We start from the raw sequence: 18,368 nt of genomic DNA, 5'->3' as shown, positions 1-18,368 counted from the left end.
AGACAGGATCATGTCTGGACAGAACACCTTCACGTTTTCAGGGTGGGGTTTAAAGAGCTGCATCTAGGTTGGATCGCAGGAAATGACGCAGTCGTAATGGTTCTTCAAAATCACGCTGCGTCACTCGAAAGAAAACATCAATCATACTGTATACAGTATAATTTCATATACAGTTGAGTTTTACATTGCCCATGTTAAATTACACATACACATATACGCTTACTTTTCTTTTATAGGCGAACATTTCACAATGTATTTCAGCTCTAGGAACATATCCTCTCGCTATGAGCTTTTATTTTGACGGTCTCAACAGGAAGTGTCGTGTCTCGCGCTGTCGTCAAGTGTCGCTCGGGTGCGGAGGAGACTTCGGCTCTAATCGGACAAATAAAGACGGGCACTAATGGTGAACAACCCATCTGCGACTTTACGCTTTTTCTGGGAACCGGCTGTATGATTAAGTTACAATCTTCAATGAGTAAGCATATCCCAGTAAGTGACATTTATTCTTTTTTTATTAATCACCGCCGCCGTCTTTTTTGAGACGGTTTCCAGCCGTTGGCCTCGACAAATCACGGCCTACTTGCTACAAAGGCGCTTCAAAAACTAACTATTTGCGTTAATTAATGATATTATTAGCTGTAGTTAGAAGTTATTTTCACTCTCAAGACTAAATTTGTGTACGGCTGTTCTTGCTTTGGAAGCGGCTAACGCTGCTTCCAGTTAGCTATAGCTAACGACCTGTTCCGACGTTGAAATGGTGACATTTTTATTTCTTATCGAAGTGAGACGGGTTATGGTTTGTTCACCGTGTTGTCGGTTGTTGGTCTCCTGTGTTATTTGTACGAGGCGCCATGCTCGTCGTTTAAGGTCGCTGGCTGCTTGGGGCGCCAGCAGGTGGCCCATGAAGCTCCATCATGGCGCCGCTCTCTCTGTGTCTCAAAGGACTCTTCGCTGTGCTCACCTTTTATGCTAACATCGACGACGACCATATACAAGAAAATACCCCTGCTTTCTGTACTGTGTAGCCTCAGAGGCATGTTTTGTGTATGACGTTCCCCTCTTTGTCAGCCGCCATGTTGCCAAATGTAGTCTAAACCGGTTCGTAGCTAATTAGCCAGTGACGTATTTTTACGTCGTGTGAGCTTTGGCCCGGCTGTCAAAGTTACACGTCATTCGGAGATAGCGGCCTGTCTTTAAATCTCAACCTCATTTAATTAATCTCTGGGTGACACAACCGCAGGTTGCTGTGACGTCATGCATGTTTGGCGGCATGACTGCGTAACGTCACCGTGTGACGTCACGAGTCAGTTGCAACTGCTAATATGCATGGCCGCCTGAAGCAAACTGAAGCTTATCATGTTGGACATGCGCGCCACGTCACCATCGGTTAATCCACACGCAGCGGCCACTTCATTAGGTACACCGCCCAATGACATCAATCAAGAAGATAACATTCACGTTTTGAATGCTTATTGGACGTAAGCGTACCTGCTGATGTGTATTGTGTGTCATGAGGGCGTGGCCTATGGAGATCAAGGTGTGCACAATTTTAGGCAGCTTCTTGATTTACTCTTAATTTTTTTGTTTTTTTTTGTTGATGATTTTGATTTTTTTCGACTCATGTCACAAGACCATAAATATTTTCTTACTAAAAAAACAACAAAGGACAACTCAGGTAAATGCAATCACTTAATCAGACCACATAAATAACAATAGTAAAAAGAACTTGTAATGTTACCTTTATTATTTCATAGCATGGTGAATGTGCAGGTCACAAGTGTTTTGTAATTGTATAATATTTGTATTTTTTTAATTAATTTGCTTTGGTATCCTGTTCCGAGTCATGTGATTGTTGTTAGCAACTGTACCTAAGTGGTTGTGGCTGCTTGTTCGGTGGAGAGGCAACGGCTCATACCACTTATCCTTGATTTGTGTGTCATTACACTTGTTAGGGGTGTAAGAAAATATCATTTCGGCGATATATCTGCAATTCTTTGTTCCACTATACTGTATCGATATTTAAAAAGTATGATATGGATATTTTTAGGCATTTGTCAGACTGTATATGGTGTTTATTCAAGTGCAGACACGGCAAAGGTTCATTTTTTATTTAAATTTAAACCTCCGATCATTAGGTGGCAGCACTTACAATTAGGCAAGTTGTTGTTTCACTCGTGAAGCTCGTTCAATGTACAGAAACAGTTAAGCAGTACAAAAATACACCATATAGAAAATTAAACAACCCAAGTATTAACAAAATCAACAGTTTTTCCCAGAGTTATATACAATACAGTATGTAGATAATGTGAAACAAGATGAGCTATATGACCAGTCTATACACTGAGATATTGCTAATGAGTTAATATGAGGCATTATGGAATATATATAGCACAACCGCTGGCTTTCAGGTGACAAAGAAATGATAACTGTCAAAACAACACCGTGAGGACCTGCCGCTAGCGAGCAATGCCAAGGTCCTTTTGTATACTACAAAAAGTAGTACTGTGATATTGCAGGTATTTTGTTTTTCAAATTGATATCACTATTTTGTTAAATAATGGTTATTTCAAGCATCCTAAAATAACGTTTTATTGATGTTAGTTACTTTGTTCCACAAAAATACTGTTCTGATGGTGGATAAGTCAGGGACTGTATACATTTTTTCACAGCTCATAGAATGTGAACATTTGAGCAGGATCTTGAGACAGAATTTAATTTATTTGTTTTTTGTTTTTTTTTTGTAAATTTAAAGCTGGATGTTAAAGTTTTATTTATCCAAATGCTACACTTTTAAGTTTTTAGAGGAAAGTTTGTGATACAGCATAACATACTGTTCTAATGGAATAAAAATGTGTTTAGTAAGTGCATATTGCTGGTGGGATTCAGTTTTTCCAGGAAATAATCTTTAACTACAAGAAAAATTATGACTTTTTCCCATAATATTTTGACTGTCTTAAATTTAAATTTCCAAAAATTGCATTCATTTTGTTTAGTTTGTTTCTCATACTCATAATATGACAACATTTAAAAGTGCAACTCTGCTACTAAAATTGAATTATTTTTGTTATTTTATTTTTATTTTACTTTTTTTGCCTTGCTAACAGTATCGCGATGTATCGTATTGCCAGATTCTTGCCAATACACACCTGTAGTCTCTGTGGACAGAGACACATTTGATTGGCATATGATGGGCTGATACTTGAGTGGCACATCCCTAATTATGATTTATGTGCCAAAAATATATTGTCATCCAAGTGGCTTCAATGTCTATGGCAATATGAATTTCAGGCCACGTCTCTCATCATGTGCCGCTAAGCGCTAATCCCAGTCGCTAAGCTGATGTTTGTTGTGTCGCAGCAGTTCTGTGGTGTTCTGGGTCGCACATTTATGGAGTTTCTGAAGGGCAGTGGAGACTACTGCCAGGCTCAGCACGCCGCCTATGCAGACGAGTGAACCGTCCCACTCGCCAACCGTCTAGACGCACCCGAGCCTCAGGAGGGAGCCCCCAGGACAGGGACGCCTCCCAAACCCAGCGACAACTCGGCCTGGATGGGGTAACTTGACCGCGACCGACGGTGGAAGCAGCCCGCTTTCCTTGACCCCCCACCCCCTTACCCCTTTTTCTTGAGTCGTCCACGCCTGGTTTTGTTTTGCCCGGAGGACTCCCCTCCCCACCTCCGCATTCACCTCCGAGCCAAACGGTTTACGTTGGCACCTCTCCTCTACGGAAGACATCTTGCTTACTGTCGCCATGGCGCGCATGAACAGGCCCGCGCCCGTGGAAATCACCTACAAGAACATGAGGTTCCTCATCACCCACAACCCCACCAACGCCACCCTCAACAAGTTCATCGAGGTGAGGTCGAGGGTAACATTATTGACAGTATGAGGCATCTGTGTCCTAACGTCTCTTGTCGCCGCAGGAGCTGAAGAAGTACGGCGTGACGACAGCAGTCCGAGTCTGCGAGGCCACCTATGACACCACCATGGTGGTAAAGGAGGGTATTCAAGTCCTGGTGAGCCCTTCAGCACAAATGATCTCCTTGCCATCCATGTTGTCACATGACTACAGCATGTGTGTGCAGCAAAACAGCTTTCACTGTTGGACTTTCTAGGAATACTAGACGTCATGTTTATTGGATGGCAGAGCATGTTTGTGTCACATGACACTATTTCCTCACACACACACACACAGTGGTACACAACATTCGTCTGTGACCCCCGCCCCGGCATATCTGTGGTTTTGCTTTTCCAAGAAAATGTCATCACTCCCCTCCTCCTCTCCAGGATTGGCCGTTTGATGATGGAGCTCCTCCCTCCACCCAGATTGTTGATGATTGGCTCAACCTGCTCAAGCTGAAGTTCAGAGAAGAGCCCGGCTGCTGCATCGCCGTGCACTGCGTGGCCGGCCTCGGCAGGTCAGCCCCGCTTTAATTAGGTTTTTCCTCCACTGCTGTCAAAGTTAATGCGGAAGATTCCTTTTTTTTTTTTTGGACGCACAATTCATCTGTGCTCGTGTCGTTGGCCCTTCAGTCCACACCATAGTTTTAGGAAGTAGCAGTAGTGACTAATTTTCAAATATAAGTATTATATATTTATTACATTTATATTATATAGAATTACTATATATATTATATAATTGTTAAATATAAGAAAAAGGTAAATTTCGCTTCAAAGCTCTGGCAGATGTTTGTATCTCTTAATGAACATGTGCAGAACCAAATATGAAATATATAAATATGAATATATGCCATGTTATATGTGTATATATACATGTATATGTATATATGTCTTTTTATATGTATTTTCTTGTACATATATATGCCTTTATTCGTGCCTCAGTGGGGAAATTTGCATTGCACAGCAGCAAGAGTACAGAAACAGTTAAGCAGTACAAAAATACACAATATAGAAAAATAAACAATATAAACAACCCAAGTATTAACAAAATCAACAGTTTTTTCCCAGAGTTATATACAAATACAGTATGTAGATATGAAACGAGATGAGCTATATGACCAGTCTATACACTGAGATCTTGCTAGTGAGTTAATATGAGGCATTATGGAATATATATATATATATATATAAATAATTAACTGATTAATTTAATTTAGTTAACTGGGAACAAAATCAATTAATCATGAAAAAATATTTTAATTGCTTGACAGATCTAGTTTTTTTTTTTTTAATAAGAGGATGATAACTAAAAGGTCTCATTTTCCCGCAGAGCTCCCGTCCTGGTCGCCCTCGCCCTCATCGAATGCGGCATGAAATACGAAGATGCTGTCCAGTTCATTCGCCAGTAAGGGCTGACTGCTGCTTCTACCGAAAATGAAAGATGTTCAAAGTGACGCGGCGTAATCTCACGTCCATTGTGTTGGCAGGAAGCGTCGAGGAGCGTTCAACAGCAAGCAGCTCTTCTACCTGGAGAAGTATCGTCCAAAGATGCGTCTGCGCTTCAAAGACTCCAACAGCCATCGCAACAACTGCTGCATCCAGTAGAGCCAAGCCCCGCCCCTGCCTCCGCCCCCCCGCCCTCACTCTTTCTGTCATTGTGTTGAAGTACTTTAGCGTCCTTCTGATTCAAATGTGTAACGATTAGGTTTTTGAAAAGATAAGAATTTGTGTGAAGAGTAAAAAAAAAAAGTATCCCAAAGATTCGGCCGCTCGTTTACATTAGCTGAGACAGCGCTGGCTTGACGCGGGAGAAGACGTGCACGTTGCCTTCCTTCACATCACACGGTCGCTCCATCAATGCCTTACAAGCAGCTGGGGCCGCGCCCCCCGCCGGCATTTTTTTCTACTCCCAACAAGAAAACGTTGCCTTTGTCTTGTGCAGGAAGTCCTACACCTCGAACGTGCGTAACTCTTTTTAATATTACAAGCTTACTGTTGCAATTTTTGTCCACTGAGAGTCTAGAACCTTCTTTTTGTTTACTAATTAACTGCCACAATGTGATTTTTTTTTTTTTGTTGTTTTTCTTTCAAACTGGACTTCCGCCGTCTGCGATATTTTGTACGCCTTTTTCATTTGATGTCCCTAACTTAAGACTTGATCATTTGATGTACTTTAACATGTGGACTATTACGACTAGTTGGCTATTTATACTATCGATGGATGTGAGTGATTTAGTACCAGAGCTGCAAACTTGTACCTGTTCACCCAACGTGATGATTCTATTAAAGTCATACAATCACCAAAAATACGGCATTCCTCTTTTTTTTAACTGCTTTAATTCAAAAAGGAACCAAACTCAAACATGAGGATAAATGAGCTGAGTTAAATCCAAAACAACTTCCCATTAGGCAAACACTGGTCCCCCAAACGTCTGAAAGACTAAACTTCAACTTCCAACTTGACAAGCAAGAAAAAGACACTCTTGACAGTAGAACTGTTTGTTTTGATAACACTTATTGGAATAAAAATCATGATTACGAGAAGAAAAGTTGACATTTAAAAAAAGGAATCGAGGGGTAAATGCAGTTTTAGCGCCGTTACTAGCTGAGCCTGGCCCTTTAAGAAGAATTGCATTGTGGGATGTTGAGTGTTATACCTCTGTGCTTGAGCATGCGGCGGAGGTGTCTGTTTTTTCCCTTCTGTCAGCACCGCCCATTGTCTTCTGCGTCCTGATTGGCTATCAAACATTGTCAATCAATCTCCCTCGTTCCGTTTCCTGTTGTGGTAATGGCGACCAAACTAGCTAATCATGCTACTTTGTAATTTTACTTTATTACAGGCTACTTTGGGAATCTACCCTGCGCGAAAAAACAGGTAACACTTTAAAGTCAAAATATAATGAGAAAAGTGGTGTTGTAATGACAAAACGTAGCGATTTTATGGGTATAATGATGAAAAATAATGACATTTATTAGTAGCGTGGAGTTGAAATAAATAAAGAATTGTTTTTTGTGTGTGAAATTAGGTTGTGGAAAAAGCTATAATGTAACTACAATAAAGTCCAAATATTACGATAAAGAAAGAAGTTGATCAAAAGCTGTAATTTTACAAGAATAAAGTCAAAATACAACAAGAGAAAATATCGTTGCAATTTTATGATGTAATATGAGGAAAAAAGGTAATTTTAGTAGCATAAACTTGAAATATTACAGAAAATAATCTGTATTTTTATTTAAAAGGTGCAGTATGAGAAACAAACAAAGTAAAGTTAGAATTTTTGGAACATCAGTTAGGGAAAAAGTTGTAATATTATGAGAAATAAGTCTATTACAAAAATAGTTTGGGGAGAAAATTGAAATATTTGGAAAATTTGTGAAAAAAATAACTGCAAAAATGGAAAAAAAGGGAGCAAAGAGTGAAATTCTTAGTAATAATAGGCTTTATCACCTATATGACAAAGCTGAGATGCAGCTTTTTCTCGAAATACATCTAACTTCTTATCATATATGCATGTGCTGCTTTCCAAAATATCACAGTGGTAAAGTTGCATCCCTTCATTTGTCACCATGTGGCCCTCGCTGGAGGAAGAACCATGCAAATGTGTATCAAAATGTGTTTTATTTCCTCCTCTGTACACGTGTGGAACCTTGCTAGAATAAATAGTTCACATAAAAGCACTAGTGAAGTTCCAAAAGAACCCGCGTCCCCGGCCCATAAACATCCAATAAGAAAACATTTGGACAAAACAGTCATCCAGCAGTAAATTGAGTGTATTGACACATTTACATCAACATACAGAGGAACCTGACTGGTTCTGATGGACATGATTGTGTAGTTGTCCTTCAATGAAGGTCTGCTGACCTCCTTCTTCACGTCCCCTCCAGGCAGGAACTCAGGACACCACTCTTCTTGGACTTGTCTCTCAGTTCTGGTCCACATTTACCCGGGACCTCTTACATCTCACTGGGACCCTTCATGCCGGAGTCTTTGGCTGAAACCGGCGACGCCACCATGGGGAGGACGCACTGCGACGGCTCGCAGTAGCTGTTCAGCCCCGCCGGCCCAGGAGGTCCGGGAACGCCGGGAATGCCGGGAGTGCCGCGAGGCCCCCGTTCGCCGTCACGACCGTCTGAGCCATAAGCTGCCCTGCCCGGCTGGCCTGGTACCACACACACACACATATAGCTTACAAAGGGTGACCTTTAAGAGCTGGTAAATGAGATGATTGGACGGGAGTTGTCCCCTGCTGGCCATCAGGTAGAACACACTTCCTGAAAAAGGGACGCTCCCTCCACTTCCACTTAACACTTCATGTCGGTTATTAAAAGTGGTCATTTACCTGGAAGACCAGGAGCACCTGGAGCTCCTTTGAGGCCCCTAGCGGTGGGTCCTTTGTCCCCTCGGTCACCCTGATCACCTGTGGACAATCAAAAAAAAAATCTAAAATTTTAGCCATGTTCATTAATTCATTCATTTTCTACCGCTTTTTCTTCACGAGGGTCGCGAGGGGTGCTGGAGCCTATCCCAGCTGTCTTCAGAGTACACCCTGGACTGGTGGCCAGCCAATCACAGGGCACATATAGACAAACAACCATTCACACTCACATTCATACCGATGGACAATTTGGAGTCGCCAATTAACCTAGCATGCACGGGGGAGAACATGCAAACATGCAAACTCCACACAGGGCTTGAACCCTGGTCTCCTAGCTGTGAGGTCTGCGCGCTAACCACTCGACCGCTGTGCAGCCTGGTATCGAAAGTTGACTAAATAAATCATATTAGCTTGTTCTGGGCTTGCTGTATGCTAATTTCAGAAGCCACATGTTGTGTTTTGTAGTGTTCAATTTGGGCTAAATGTCTAAAACTGTGTTAGCATGTTAGCATTAGCCTTTGCAACCATAGCTCCAGTTTTTCCAGCATTCATCAATGAACGAACAAGGAAGTGGTGTTGGAACCGCGATCTCACCTTTAGGTCCTTTACGGCCGAGCAGCCCAGGCGGTCCCTTAAGACCGGGTAATCCTCGTGATCCGGGGTGTCCGGGAAAACCGTTCTCACCGGTAGAACCGGGAGGTCCAGGTGGGCCGGGGGGTCCGGGGAGCCCGGCGATGCCAGACTCGGGTCTGCTCAGACTGGCTGCCAGCTGGGCCAGCTGCTCTGTGACGAGAAGCGCATTTGTTTGGACTACGGACTATGTTGAACCAGGTCTCGGGTTGATTCAGAAGCACCACTCACCTTGCATGACCCTCATGCAGACCTGTTTGATGTGCGTGTCGCTTGGTGATTTTCCCTGCGTGGACACAAGCAGAACCACTTGGTTGACGACTAGACTAGTCTAAAGTCTAAAGTGGCTTCATGTGGCGTCCCACAGGGCCATGTCCTCCGGTTTCTAATTTTCACATTGCTTAGCATAGTTCAGCTGGCCGGACCGCTAGACTAGTCCTAAATCAACATCTCACCGGTGGTCCCTGTCCCCCTGGTAGGCCGGGCACCCCCATGTCACCCTGCATGCCTCGTGGTCCCGGCTGGCCCGGCTTGCCTTCTTTGCCCTGCTGCCCTCTGCCTCCCTCTGGTCCTTTATTACCGGTCTCTCCTGGCGGTCCGGTCTACAAGTAAGATGACTGTTATTGTTAGCATTAGCAAGAAAGTGCTAATGACTTCGGGTACAGAGACAGAAACGTACTGATCCTTTCTCTCCTGGTTCTCCTTGATCGCCCTGTAAGAGACGCCGACAAGATGACAAGCAGGTCCACAACAAAACCACTTACTTGTCTTCCAAGTAGTCTGGTTCCTCACCAGTTCTCCTCGCTCTCCTGGTGTTCCTTCAGCACCTGAACCCCCCTGGAGTGGACCACACAGGTTTATTAGCCCTCCATGAGCCCCTTTCAGATTTTTATGAAACATTTGATCGGAAAACACCCACCTGGTCTCCTTTTGGACCATCCAGACCGACTGAACCCTGTGAAGACGTGCAGTCATTTTATTTGACGCAACAACAAAACCATTCGGATGCCATTTTTCAACCGACAACCCCTTCGGTGGCAGCCATTTTAGATGATCTGACTGATGTTTCAAGGCGTACAGAATATCGTGTTCTACCACTATATAAGCCGAGCTACCAACATAGGTAAGGCAGAACATACGTAAGTTTCAGGGAAATATCAGTTCCTGACTAAAAAAGGGAGAAAAATATAACATAAAAGTGTAAAAGATTTTTGGTATGGAGTGACTTAATGATGAACTGTAAATGCACCACATACAAGCTCTGGTGTGTTTTTGTTTTTAGTTCAGGGTGTCGGCCATGTTTGTTAAAGGAGTCGGCGTCTTTGGGAGTGCATTAGTGGAAAAGTAGTGAGTATGTTTCTTACCCTGTCACCCTTCTGTCCTCGATATCCAGCAGGTCCTGGAAGTCCTGGAAGGCCCATGTTGCCTTTGATTCCCTATCAAAACATAAACATTCAAACACTAGCTCCACTGTTGCATGGATCGCGCCGCCAAGGACGTTAACCTGACCACATTTAGTGCACATAAACAGAGACAACCCCCTCCCCTGAATTTAACCACCCACCCCCGGCATCCCCCCAGTGCCCAGCCGTCGGGTTTTGGGGTGTTTTAGGGATGATTGCTTTCAAGCATTCCTGTGAACAGAGAACTCTTTCAGGCTTCTCGGCTTCTTTTCCTGTCCTGAATCTTGCTGAGTCGTCGTGGAACAAGAGAGGCCTTTCATGGTTGTACTGAAAAAAAACACTTTTAGCTCAACATATCAGCTTGATTTCTCTGGAATTGAACATCTCTCGACATGTCCCCCATTCCTGAAAAGGTCATTTAAAGCTTGTCCTAATATTCTGGCAAATGCTTTTCTTAGTTAAATGTGTCCATATTTGACAGATGTTAGTTTTTGCTGCGTTAGCACGGTTTAAACGCTGTCAGCAACAATGTCGCTTTGCTGAGTGTTAGCCACTTGCTAGCAATTAACGGTTAATGTTTATTATTTTATTATTCATTCCGTCTTGTTATTACTATTTATATTATATTTATATAATATTATTATCATGTTATAATATTATTATATATATTATTATGATATATTATTTATATTATACTTTATTATTTATTATTTATTATTTATTATTTATTATTTATTATTTATTATTTATTATTTATTATTTATTATTTATTATTTATTATTTATTATTTATTATTTATTATTTATTATTTATTATTTATTATTTATTATTTATTATTTATTATCTGGTATCTAAAGTTCATTCATTCATTCATTCTCTACCGCTTATCCTCACGAGGGTCGCGGGGGTGCTGGAGCCTATCCCAGCTGTCTTTGGGTGAGAGGCGGGGTACACCCTGGACTGGTCGCCAGCCAATCACAGGGCACATATAGACAAACAACCATTCACACTCACATTCATACCTATGGACAATTTGGAGTCGCTAATTAACCTAGCATGTTTTTGGAATGTGGGAGGAAACCGGAGTACCTGGAGAAAACCCACGCATGCACGGGGAGAACATGCAAACTCCACACAGAGATGGCCGAGTGTGGAATTGAACACTGGTCTCCTAGCTGTGAGGTCTGCGCGCTAACCACTCGACCGCTGTACAGCCTGGTATCTAAAGTTGACTAATATATCATGTTAGCTTGTTTTGGGCTTGCTGTATGCTAATTTCAGAAGCCACATGTTGTGCTAAGGCTAAATGTCTAAGCTGTGTTAGCATGTTAGCATTAGCCATCGCAACCATAGCTCCAGTTTTTCACCTCACTGTGGAACTAAACATATGTTTTGCATAAATGGTCATCATCTTCTGTCTTTCACAATCGAGTCCAAGTGTTGTTGACATGAAGCAACTTATCCAGGTCTCACCCTGCCTCCTGGTGACCCCAGTGGTCCGTCATGTCCTCTTTCTCCTCGTTCACCCTGCGATGAAACAACAGGGGTGAAGTTCTTTTTAATGACTGGGCAGACACGGGACACGTGAAGAACAAGGCGGTGTACGTACTGGTCCTCCTCTTGGTCCAACAGGGCCGGCCTCACCCTGGTCTCCGCGCTCGCCCTGACAACAAAGACCAGCATGGTCATGTTCTTCATGAACAAACCTTCCCAAACTTGCCACAAACATACTTGCTTTCCAGGCGAGCCCATCAGTCCGGCGACTCCTGGGTCACCTGGGATCCCCTGGTAACCATGGCAACAAGAAACCCACGTTACCCAAGTGTTCTAAGTGTGTCGCTGATGGTGCGCTTTGATACCTTTGGACCGCTAACTCCTTTTTGGCCGTAAGCGCCTGGAACGCCCTACATGTTAGAAAAGGATCATAGAAGGTCTAAGTTTGAACATCAGTTCAGGGTCGTCGGGAGTCAAAGGTCAAACTTACGGGAAGACCTTGAGCGCCAGCATCACCAGGAGCGCCATTCTTCCCAGGAAGACCCTGGACCACAGGAAGGAACACGAGCCATGAAGGTTTCTATATCTATATCTCACTGTACTCCTACAAGTCCAACATTACCTTCGACCCTGGCAGTCCAGGTATTCCTTCCCGACCATCCGGACCAGGAAGTCCCTGTGGAAGGGATGAAGAACAAGTTTAGCGATGGTCACAAGGAGGTGCAGAGACATGGTCTGATGATATGGTCTGTAGACCTCTACATGACAGTAGGGATCAGAATATGAAAGGAACCAGGGCAAGGAGGTGTAGGTAAACAAAAGAACAGACAAGATAGTGTGTGTGAGGTTCTCACAGCTTCTCCCTTAGGTCCTGGTACTCCTCTGATCCCTGAAGGACCTTGTTCACCCTGCCAGGACATAAAGACACCTTTGAAGCAGCACAAAAAAGCATCCAGATCCAGTTTTATGATGTTTAAGGGGACACAAGCTCTCACCTGCACCCCCCTCGGCCCACTTTCTCCAATGGCTCCTCTCTGGCCGACGTCCCCCTGGACAATGAAGCAAGAAGGTGTTGTGGGAACGTCACTAAGCAAAACTGAGCAAAAACTTGACAGAAACGCAGGAACTCACCGGAGGTCCCTGGCCGCCCTGAGGGCCCGCGTCGCCAGGTTTCCCCCGTGGTCCCTGTTTGGATACATCGTTTAGTCTCAAATCAGACCAAAGGAATTTTGTTCGAATTTCGGAATCTTCTTACCCTTTCACCTTTAGAGCCTGTTATTCCTGCGAGGCCTTTAGGTCCACCTGGGCCCTGGAATTACTCAGCGGAGAGGAAAGAAACACATGTCCCATGTTAGCATGTTAGCATCTCACACGTGTGGCCATAGCTGCCAAAGCTAGTGAGATATTTTACTGGAAGTCCTTGAGATCCAACATCTCCGTGCAGTCCCTGCTCGCCCTCCTCGCCCTGACAGGAAACACAACCAAAGTCTTAGTGCTCGGAGAACACCTGATAGACGTCTCAGGAAGAGAACGTTACCTTATGTCCTTGTCTTCCAGGCTCACCAGACTCACCCTTCATTCCTTTGTGACCCTGCGAGCAGATGTAGTGAGTTCCAGTGTTGCAGTCTTACGTTCTCATCTTTTAAGACCTACCTTCATGCCTGGGAGGCCAGAGTGTCCTGAAAGTCCAGCGGTACAGGCGCTGGGACACTAAAATTTCACAGGAAGACAACTTGAGGAGTCTTTTTTTTCAGCTACTAAGCATTAAGTTCAAGAACTTACCAGTTCTTCACCTTGATAGATGCCAGGTGGACCCTGGAAGTAATTTATTCAACATTGTTTATTCTCTTACGGAACATTCCGTCTCAAAAAAGTTGAATCGAAGCAACTGGACTCCTCTTGCTAGTTTTCCTATTTAGGTCCCTTGGTGTGGTCACTATAGGGTTGTTATTGCTATTGTTGCTAGCATTGCCTGCCTGGTGGCAAAACAACTTGTTAGTGGGTTTGGTTTTTCTTTATCCATTCAGAGGTGGACAGAGGAGCAGCAAAACAGCCCCAGACCATTACACTACCGCCACCATATTTTACTCTTGCTATGGTGTTCTTTTACAACATGGACAAATGTTCCAAAAAGTTCAGCTTTTGTCCTTTTTGTCTCTTGTTAGTGGGTTTGGTTTTTCTTTATCCATTCAGAGGTGGACAGAGGAGCAGCAAAACAGCTCCAGACCATCACACTACCACCACCATATTTTACTCTTGCTATGGTGTTCTTTTACAACATGGACAAATGTTCCAAAAAGTTCAGCTTTTGTCCTTTTTGTCTCTTGTTAGTGGGTTTGGTTTTTCTTTATCCATTCAGAGGTGGACAGAGGAGCAGCAAAACAGCCCAGGACCATTACACTACCACCACCATATTGCTATTGTTGCCAGCATTGCCTGCCTGGTGGCAGAACAACTTGTTAGTGGGTTTGGTGTTTCTTTATCCATTCAGAGATGGACAGAGGAACAGCAAAACAGCCACAGACCATTACACTACCACCACCATATTTTACTCTTGCTATGATGTTCTTTTACAACAAAATTGTTGCCAGCATTGCCTGCCTGGTGGCAAAACAACTTGTTACCGGTCACTCTTCCCGCGGAATGAGGGAATCTTTGGAGGAGAGATGCCAGGAAGACAAGAAGAGAAAAACAAGTCCAATTGCCTCGGTTCAACCTTTGTGGATCATCACAACCTGGATGACACAGTAACAATCCGTCCAGTACATAATCCAACAACAATATTTACCCGAGGTCCAGCAACACCAGGAGCCCCCACTGGACCCCTCTTGCCTCTGACTCCCTGCAACCGAAACATACCTTTTATGAGTTGTACTTTTAGGATCCTCCTGAGACAGTTGGAGCCAATATAGTGTCTACTCACAGGGGGACCAGCTTTTCCCATTTCTCCTGGCAGTCCATCTGTTCCCGGGATGCCCTACGAACCAAAACCGAACCAAAGCGTGAGAAGCGTTAAGAGTGGTCCTGCTCCGAGGACCATGTAGACTCACATCCAGGCCATCCTGCCCGACACCCTGCCGGAAACAAAGCATCCTTCAGTGAGCAGGAAAAGCATGATGTCATGGTACAAACATCAACACATCAAAGTGTACTTACTGGCTCCCCGGCTGGGCCTCGTGGTCCGGGATCCCCCTGAAATCAGGATCACAGATGGATCATTTCAAATAAAAGGACACTTCATTGATGTCTGATGACACAAAACACAAACTCTCTTTGGTTTTGATATGAATGCACTCACTTTTGCTCCTTTTACACCTGCTGGACCAGGATCTCCAGGAGGTCCCACAGGTCCCTGAAGAACATCACAGTTAGTAGAGCATAGTGTCCATGTCAGACCAATGCAGAGACGCCTGGAATTGGAGGCTTTTCCAGCATGAAGCCTTTTTAAGGTCATGCCACAGCATCTCAATATGATTCAGGTCTGGACCAAACCACTCCAAAGTCTTCATTTGGTTTTTCTTTATCCATTCAGAGGTGGACTTGCTAGTGTGTTTTGGATCATTGACCCGCTGCACAACCCAAGTTCACCAACAGATGGCCAGACATTCTCCTTCAGTAGAATCCATGCTTCCATTTATCACAGCAAGTCTTCCAGGTCCTGAAGCAGCAAAACAGCTCCATACCATTACACTACCACCACCATATTTTACTGTTGCTATGATGGGATACACGCCCTCCAAAAAGTTCACAGCAAGTCTTCCAGGTCCTGAAGCAGCAAAACAGCCTCAGACCATCACACTACCACCACCATATTTTACTCTTGCTTTGATGTTCTTTTACAACATGTTCCAAAAAGTTAAGTTTTTGTCTCATCAGGTCAAGTCGCAAGTTGCAAAATGCGACTCGACGGGACTGAAATGGCCCGTGGGCCTCGAGGTTGAGACCCCAGCTCTATGTACTACATTGAGGCAGGACTGCGGATTTGAAAGACTCTATAATGGCGGCTGATGCTAGCATCCAAGCCACTTTTTCTTGCCTCATAACAATGGAAGAATAGTTTATTTTGAAGAACATCTTCATGTTGTTTATGTCGCAATGGAAGCAATGGAGTCACAACAGAGTGCACTTCTTGTCTGCAACCAGCAGAGGCGCTGTTGTGAGGAGTTTAAAAAGATTGTCACTGCCCGGTAACAGCAACAGCTGAACACGCTTAAGCTAGTGATACAGCTGCTAGCTTCATGAACAGGCGAGCCTGGCTTTCCACTCAACCCACTTCGATAACCCACTAAGCTCGCGTTGCAAACTCCCCCCGTCTCTGAAGTCCGGATGTGTAACAGAACCACAGCAGCCGGTACCAAACACACTGGCACCATTCTGCTCCCCCATCATTCCAGACGCCCCCACCCAACCCATCCACCCTCTTCCTCCCCCTTTCTTGCCGTTTCACACAAAAAGAGGTGTGTTTCTGACAGGAAGACCTGAAAGTGTAGCGGTCTCTCCGACCAGAAGTTGCTATAGCAGTTGCTATAGCGTCCCTCCTGGGGGTTTTGCCTGGGCTGGAACCCACGTCGACAAACCGTCGGGATTCAAACCACCCAAACCACTTCTTCATACCACAACAATCGCATGACAATTGTACAACCCGTCAATAATGTACAAAACACAATATAACAATGTATGGCATAACAGAGTTGGTCCTTCAATGGAACAATGGAACTTAAGGTTGTGCAGGGGCGTCAAACGGCAAAGGCTTCCGTCATCTGTGTGGTCATCTTAAGCATGAGTCGAATCTGATTGGTCAAAAAACAGCCCCACTGATACTGGAAGCAATGCAGCCAAGACGGACGCTACCCAATGAAGATAATAGATTGTAGGGAATAAATTAGTAGAATTCCATGGACCGGCTATTTGAATTTAAGTTGTAAATGTAGGTCAATGCTTGTGGTGGTGCTTTGGCCAGCAGAGAAGGCCTTGCTGGCCCTGACCGCACGCTACTAATGACATGTTATGAATTCATTGTGATGCTAACGATACAAAGCAGTGGGATGAACTCCATGAACTCCATGAACTCGACACTCTCTTATCCTAAACTGTTGCGTTGGTCCACTTACATCCGCTCCCGGAAGTCCTGAAGCTCCAGGCGCTCCGTCTTTGCCGTTTTGTCCATCAGGACCCTATGAGAATTCATCACTTCTTATCAACACCGTGGGCGGGTGGAGGGAGGGGGGGAATTCATTTACAGTTGAATGTGGGTCAAAGGTCACTCACTGGTCCGCCATTCAGTTTGGAGTCCACTCCTCTGTCGCCCTGAACACATCATTAACATGTCATGTTAGCTTTGCTTGCTCCTGAAGGAATACTGTATGTGTTAGCATTAATGTTAGCATTATTATTTTACTATTGTAGAATCTTTGATTATGAGCACTTTTTCTACAAGCGATTCAAAGGCCTGGTGTCATCTCAGCCACTAGGGGGCATACTTGTATGGTCCCATTGGAGTGCTATGATATGTTGTGATGGGTTCACCAGCATTATGGTTGTCAGTGTATTTACATCCAACACAATATAAGCAAATCGATATTTGTCTTTTTGTTATTTATTACATAGGAAAGATTTTATGATCTGTGAAAAGAGGAGGAAACTTGCAGCGTACTGAGAGGAAAGTAGGTTTTGAAGGTTTTAAACTAAGAGGATTTCATGCTGATACAAGCAGCTTTTTGTGTTCCGACACAAGCAAGGCAGCGTTCCAAACAGACAAATTATTACATTTGTAACATTTCTGCTTCGACTTTGAGGCTCGTGGATGAATTTCAAGTCATTTTGAATAAATGTTGTGTCAATGTTGTAAACATGCAGCATCAAGTCCATGCACACTCACATCGATGCCATCCACACCGGGCACACCAGCTATTCCGGGTGGTCCTGGGGGGCCTCTTGGTCCGACCGGGCCTCTCTGCAGAAGAAATGTAAATTATTTTCCCATGTGGAATTGTGTCATTGTGACACACACAGGCTCCCTTTGTCCGATCAGAGGTCTTAAGTGATTGGTACAAAATGATACCAGGTTACCATCAGGTTACATTTGTATGTTAAATTGTTAAAAAAAAAAAGCTAATTTGAGGTCAAGATATGCTAAAACTATTAGCGACTTAACATTTATCCCTCAGTGGAACAAAAGGTATTTGTATAAAACCATCACCAATTTGGCAATCGTGAAAAACACACTTATACATCCCGAAGGAGCAACACAGATGCTGCTGAGAAACATTCCAAAGTTACCTGAGCCGAGCAAATCAGAAGAACTTGCAATAAAAGTAGCAGCAAAGACTGCCCAAATGTCCTGGACAGGTCCATGGTCTTCCCAGGAGTGACCAAGACACCACGAGTCCACTTTTTTCCCTGATTAGCTACGGGAACGCTGATGGTTCACCTGTCAGAATCCCGCACTCCCACCCCGAATGAAAGGCTGCTTGGAGGAGGAGGATGTGAGGAGGTGCTGTTTATTCATGGAGAAGGAGGAGGAGGAGGAGGATGGAAGGGAACTCCAGTGGATACTAAAGAGTTT

At 43.9% G+C, this 18,368-nt stretch overlaps 2 protein-coding genes and 1 long non-coding RNA gene across 5 annotated transcripts; 2 read left to right on the top strand and 1 right to left on the bottom strand.

Moving 5' to 3' along the window:
* The first annotated feature begins 320 nt into the window (after positions 1-320).
* On the top strand, positions 321-3,507 carry LOC144899830 (uncharacterized). The gene is made up of 2 exons (XR_013628146.1): positions 321-489; positions 3,358-3,507. It is a non-coding gene; the product is annotated as an uncharacterized LOC144899830 (long non-coding RNA).
* Positions 3,508-3,713: 206 nt separating this feature from the next.
* ptp4a1 (protein tyrosine phosphatase 4A1) lies at positions 3,714-6,207 on the top strand. 2 transcript variants are annotated; one of them, XM_078793596.1, is made up of 5 exons: positions 3,714-3,856; positions 3,924-4,016; positions 4,288-4,418; positions 5,231-5,305; positions 5,392-6,207. In XM_078793596.1, the coding sequence occupies exons 1-5, from the start codon at positions 3,752-3,754 to the stop codon at positions 5,603-5,605; spliced, it is 618 nt and encodes a 205-aa protein (XP_078649722.1). In that variant the 5' UTR covers positions 3,714-3,751; the 3' UTR covers positions 5,606-6,207. The 2 variants fall into 2 exon arrangements, with proteins under 2 accessions (XP_078649722.1, XP_057937086.1); XM_058081103.2 differs by having other exon boundaries at positions 5,388-6,207.
* A 1,448-nt stretch (positions 6,208-7,655) lies between these two features.
* On the bottom strand, positions 7,656-18,362 carry col9a1a (collagen, type IX, alpha 1a). 2 transcript variants are annotated; one of them, XM_058080132.2, is made up of 32 exons: positions 18,083-18,359; positions 17,682-17,756; positions 17,072-17,110; positions 16,915-16,977; positions 15,102-15,155; positions 14,960-14,995; positions 14,854-14,877; positions 14,727-14,780; positions 14,592-14,645; positions 13,586-13,618; positions 13,457-13,513; positions 13,341-13,394; positions 13,215-13,268; positions 13,059-13,112; positions 12,935-12,988; positions 12,799-12,852; positions 12,658-12,711; positions 12,426-12,479; positions 12,294-12,347; positions 12,169-12,213; positions 12,041-12,094; positions 11,919-11,972; positions 11,783-11,836; positions 10,271-10,342; positions 9,826-9,861; positions 9,699-9,743; positions 9,586-9,618; positions 9,362-9,508; positions 9,138-9,192; positions 8,871-9,059; positions 8,241-8,318; positions 7,656-8,060 (listed from the first exon to the last, which is right to left on the bottom strand). In XM_058080132.2, the coding sequence occupies exons 1-32, from the start codon at positions 18,155-18,157 to the stop codon at positions 7,855-7,857; spliced, it is 2,064 nt and encodes a 687-aa protein (XP_057936115.2). In that variant the 5' UTR covers positions 18,158-18,359; the 3' UTR covers positions 7,656-7,854. The 2 variants fall into 2 exon arrangements, 1 of the variants encoding a protein (XP_057936115.2); XR_009131439.2 differs by lacking the exon at positions 7,656-8,060 and having other exon boundaries at positions 8,871-9,054; positions 18,083-18,362.
* Between the last annotated feature and the right edge of the window lie 6 nt (positions 18,363-18,368).

The sequence above is a fragment of the Doryrhamphus excisus genome, linkage group LG9, assembly GCF_037039965.1.
Source record: "Doryrhamphus excisus strain RoL-2023G ecotype Guam linkage group LG9, RoL_Dexc_Guam_v1.1, whole genome shotgun sequence".
NCBI lineage: Eukaryota > Metazoa > Chordata > Actinopteri > Syngnathiformes > Syngnathidae > Doryrhamphus > Doryrhamphus excisus.
The sequence above is the reverse complement of the archived record's forward strand: the minus strand, read 5'-3'. Positions and strand labels throughout refer to the sequence as shown.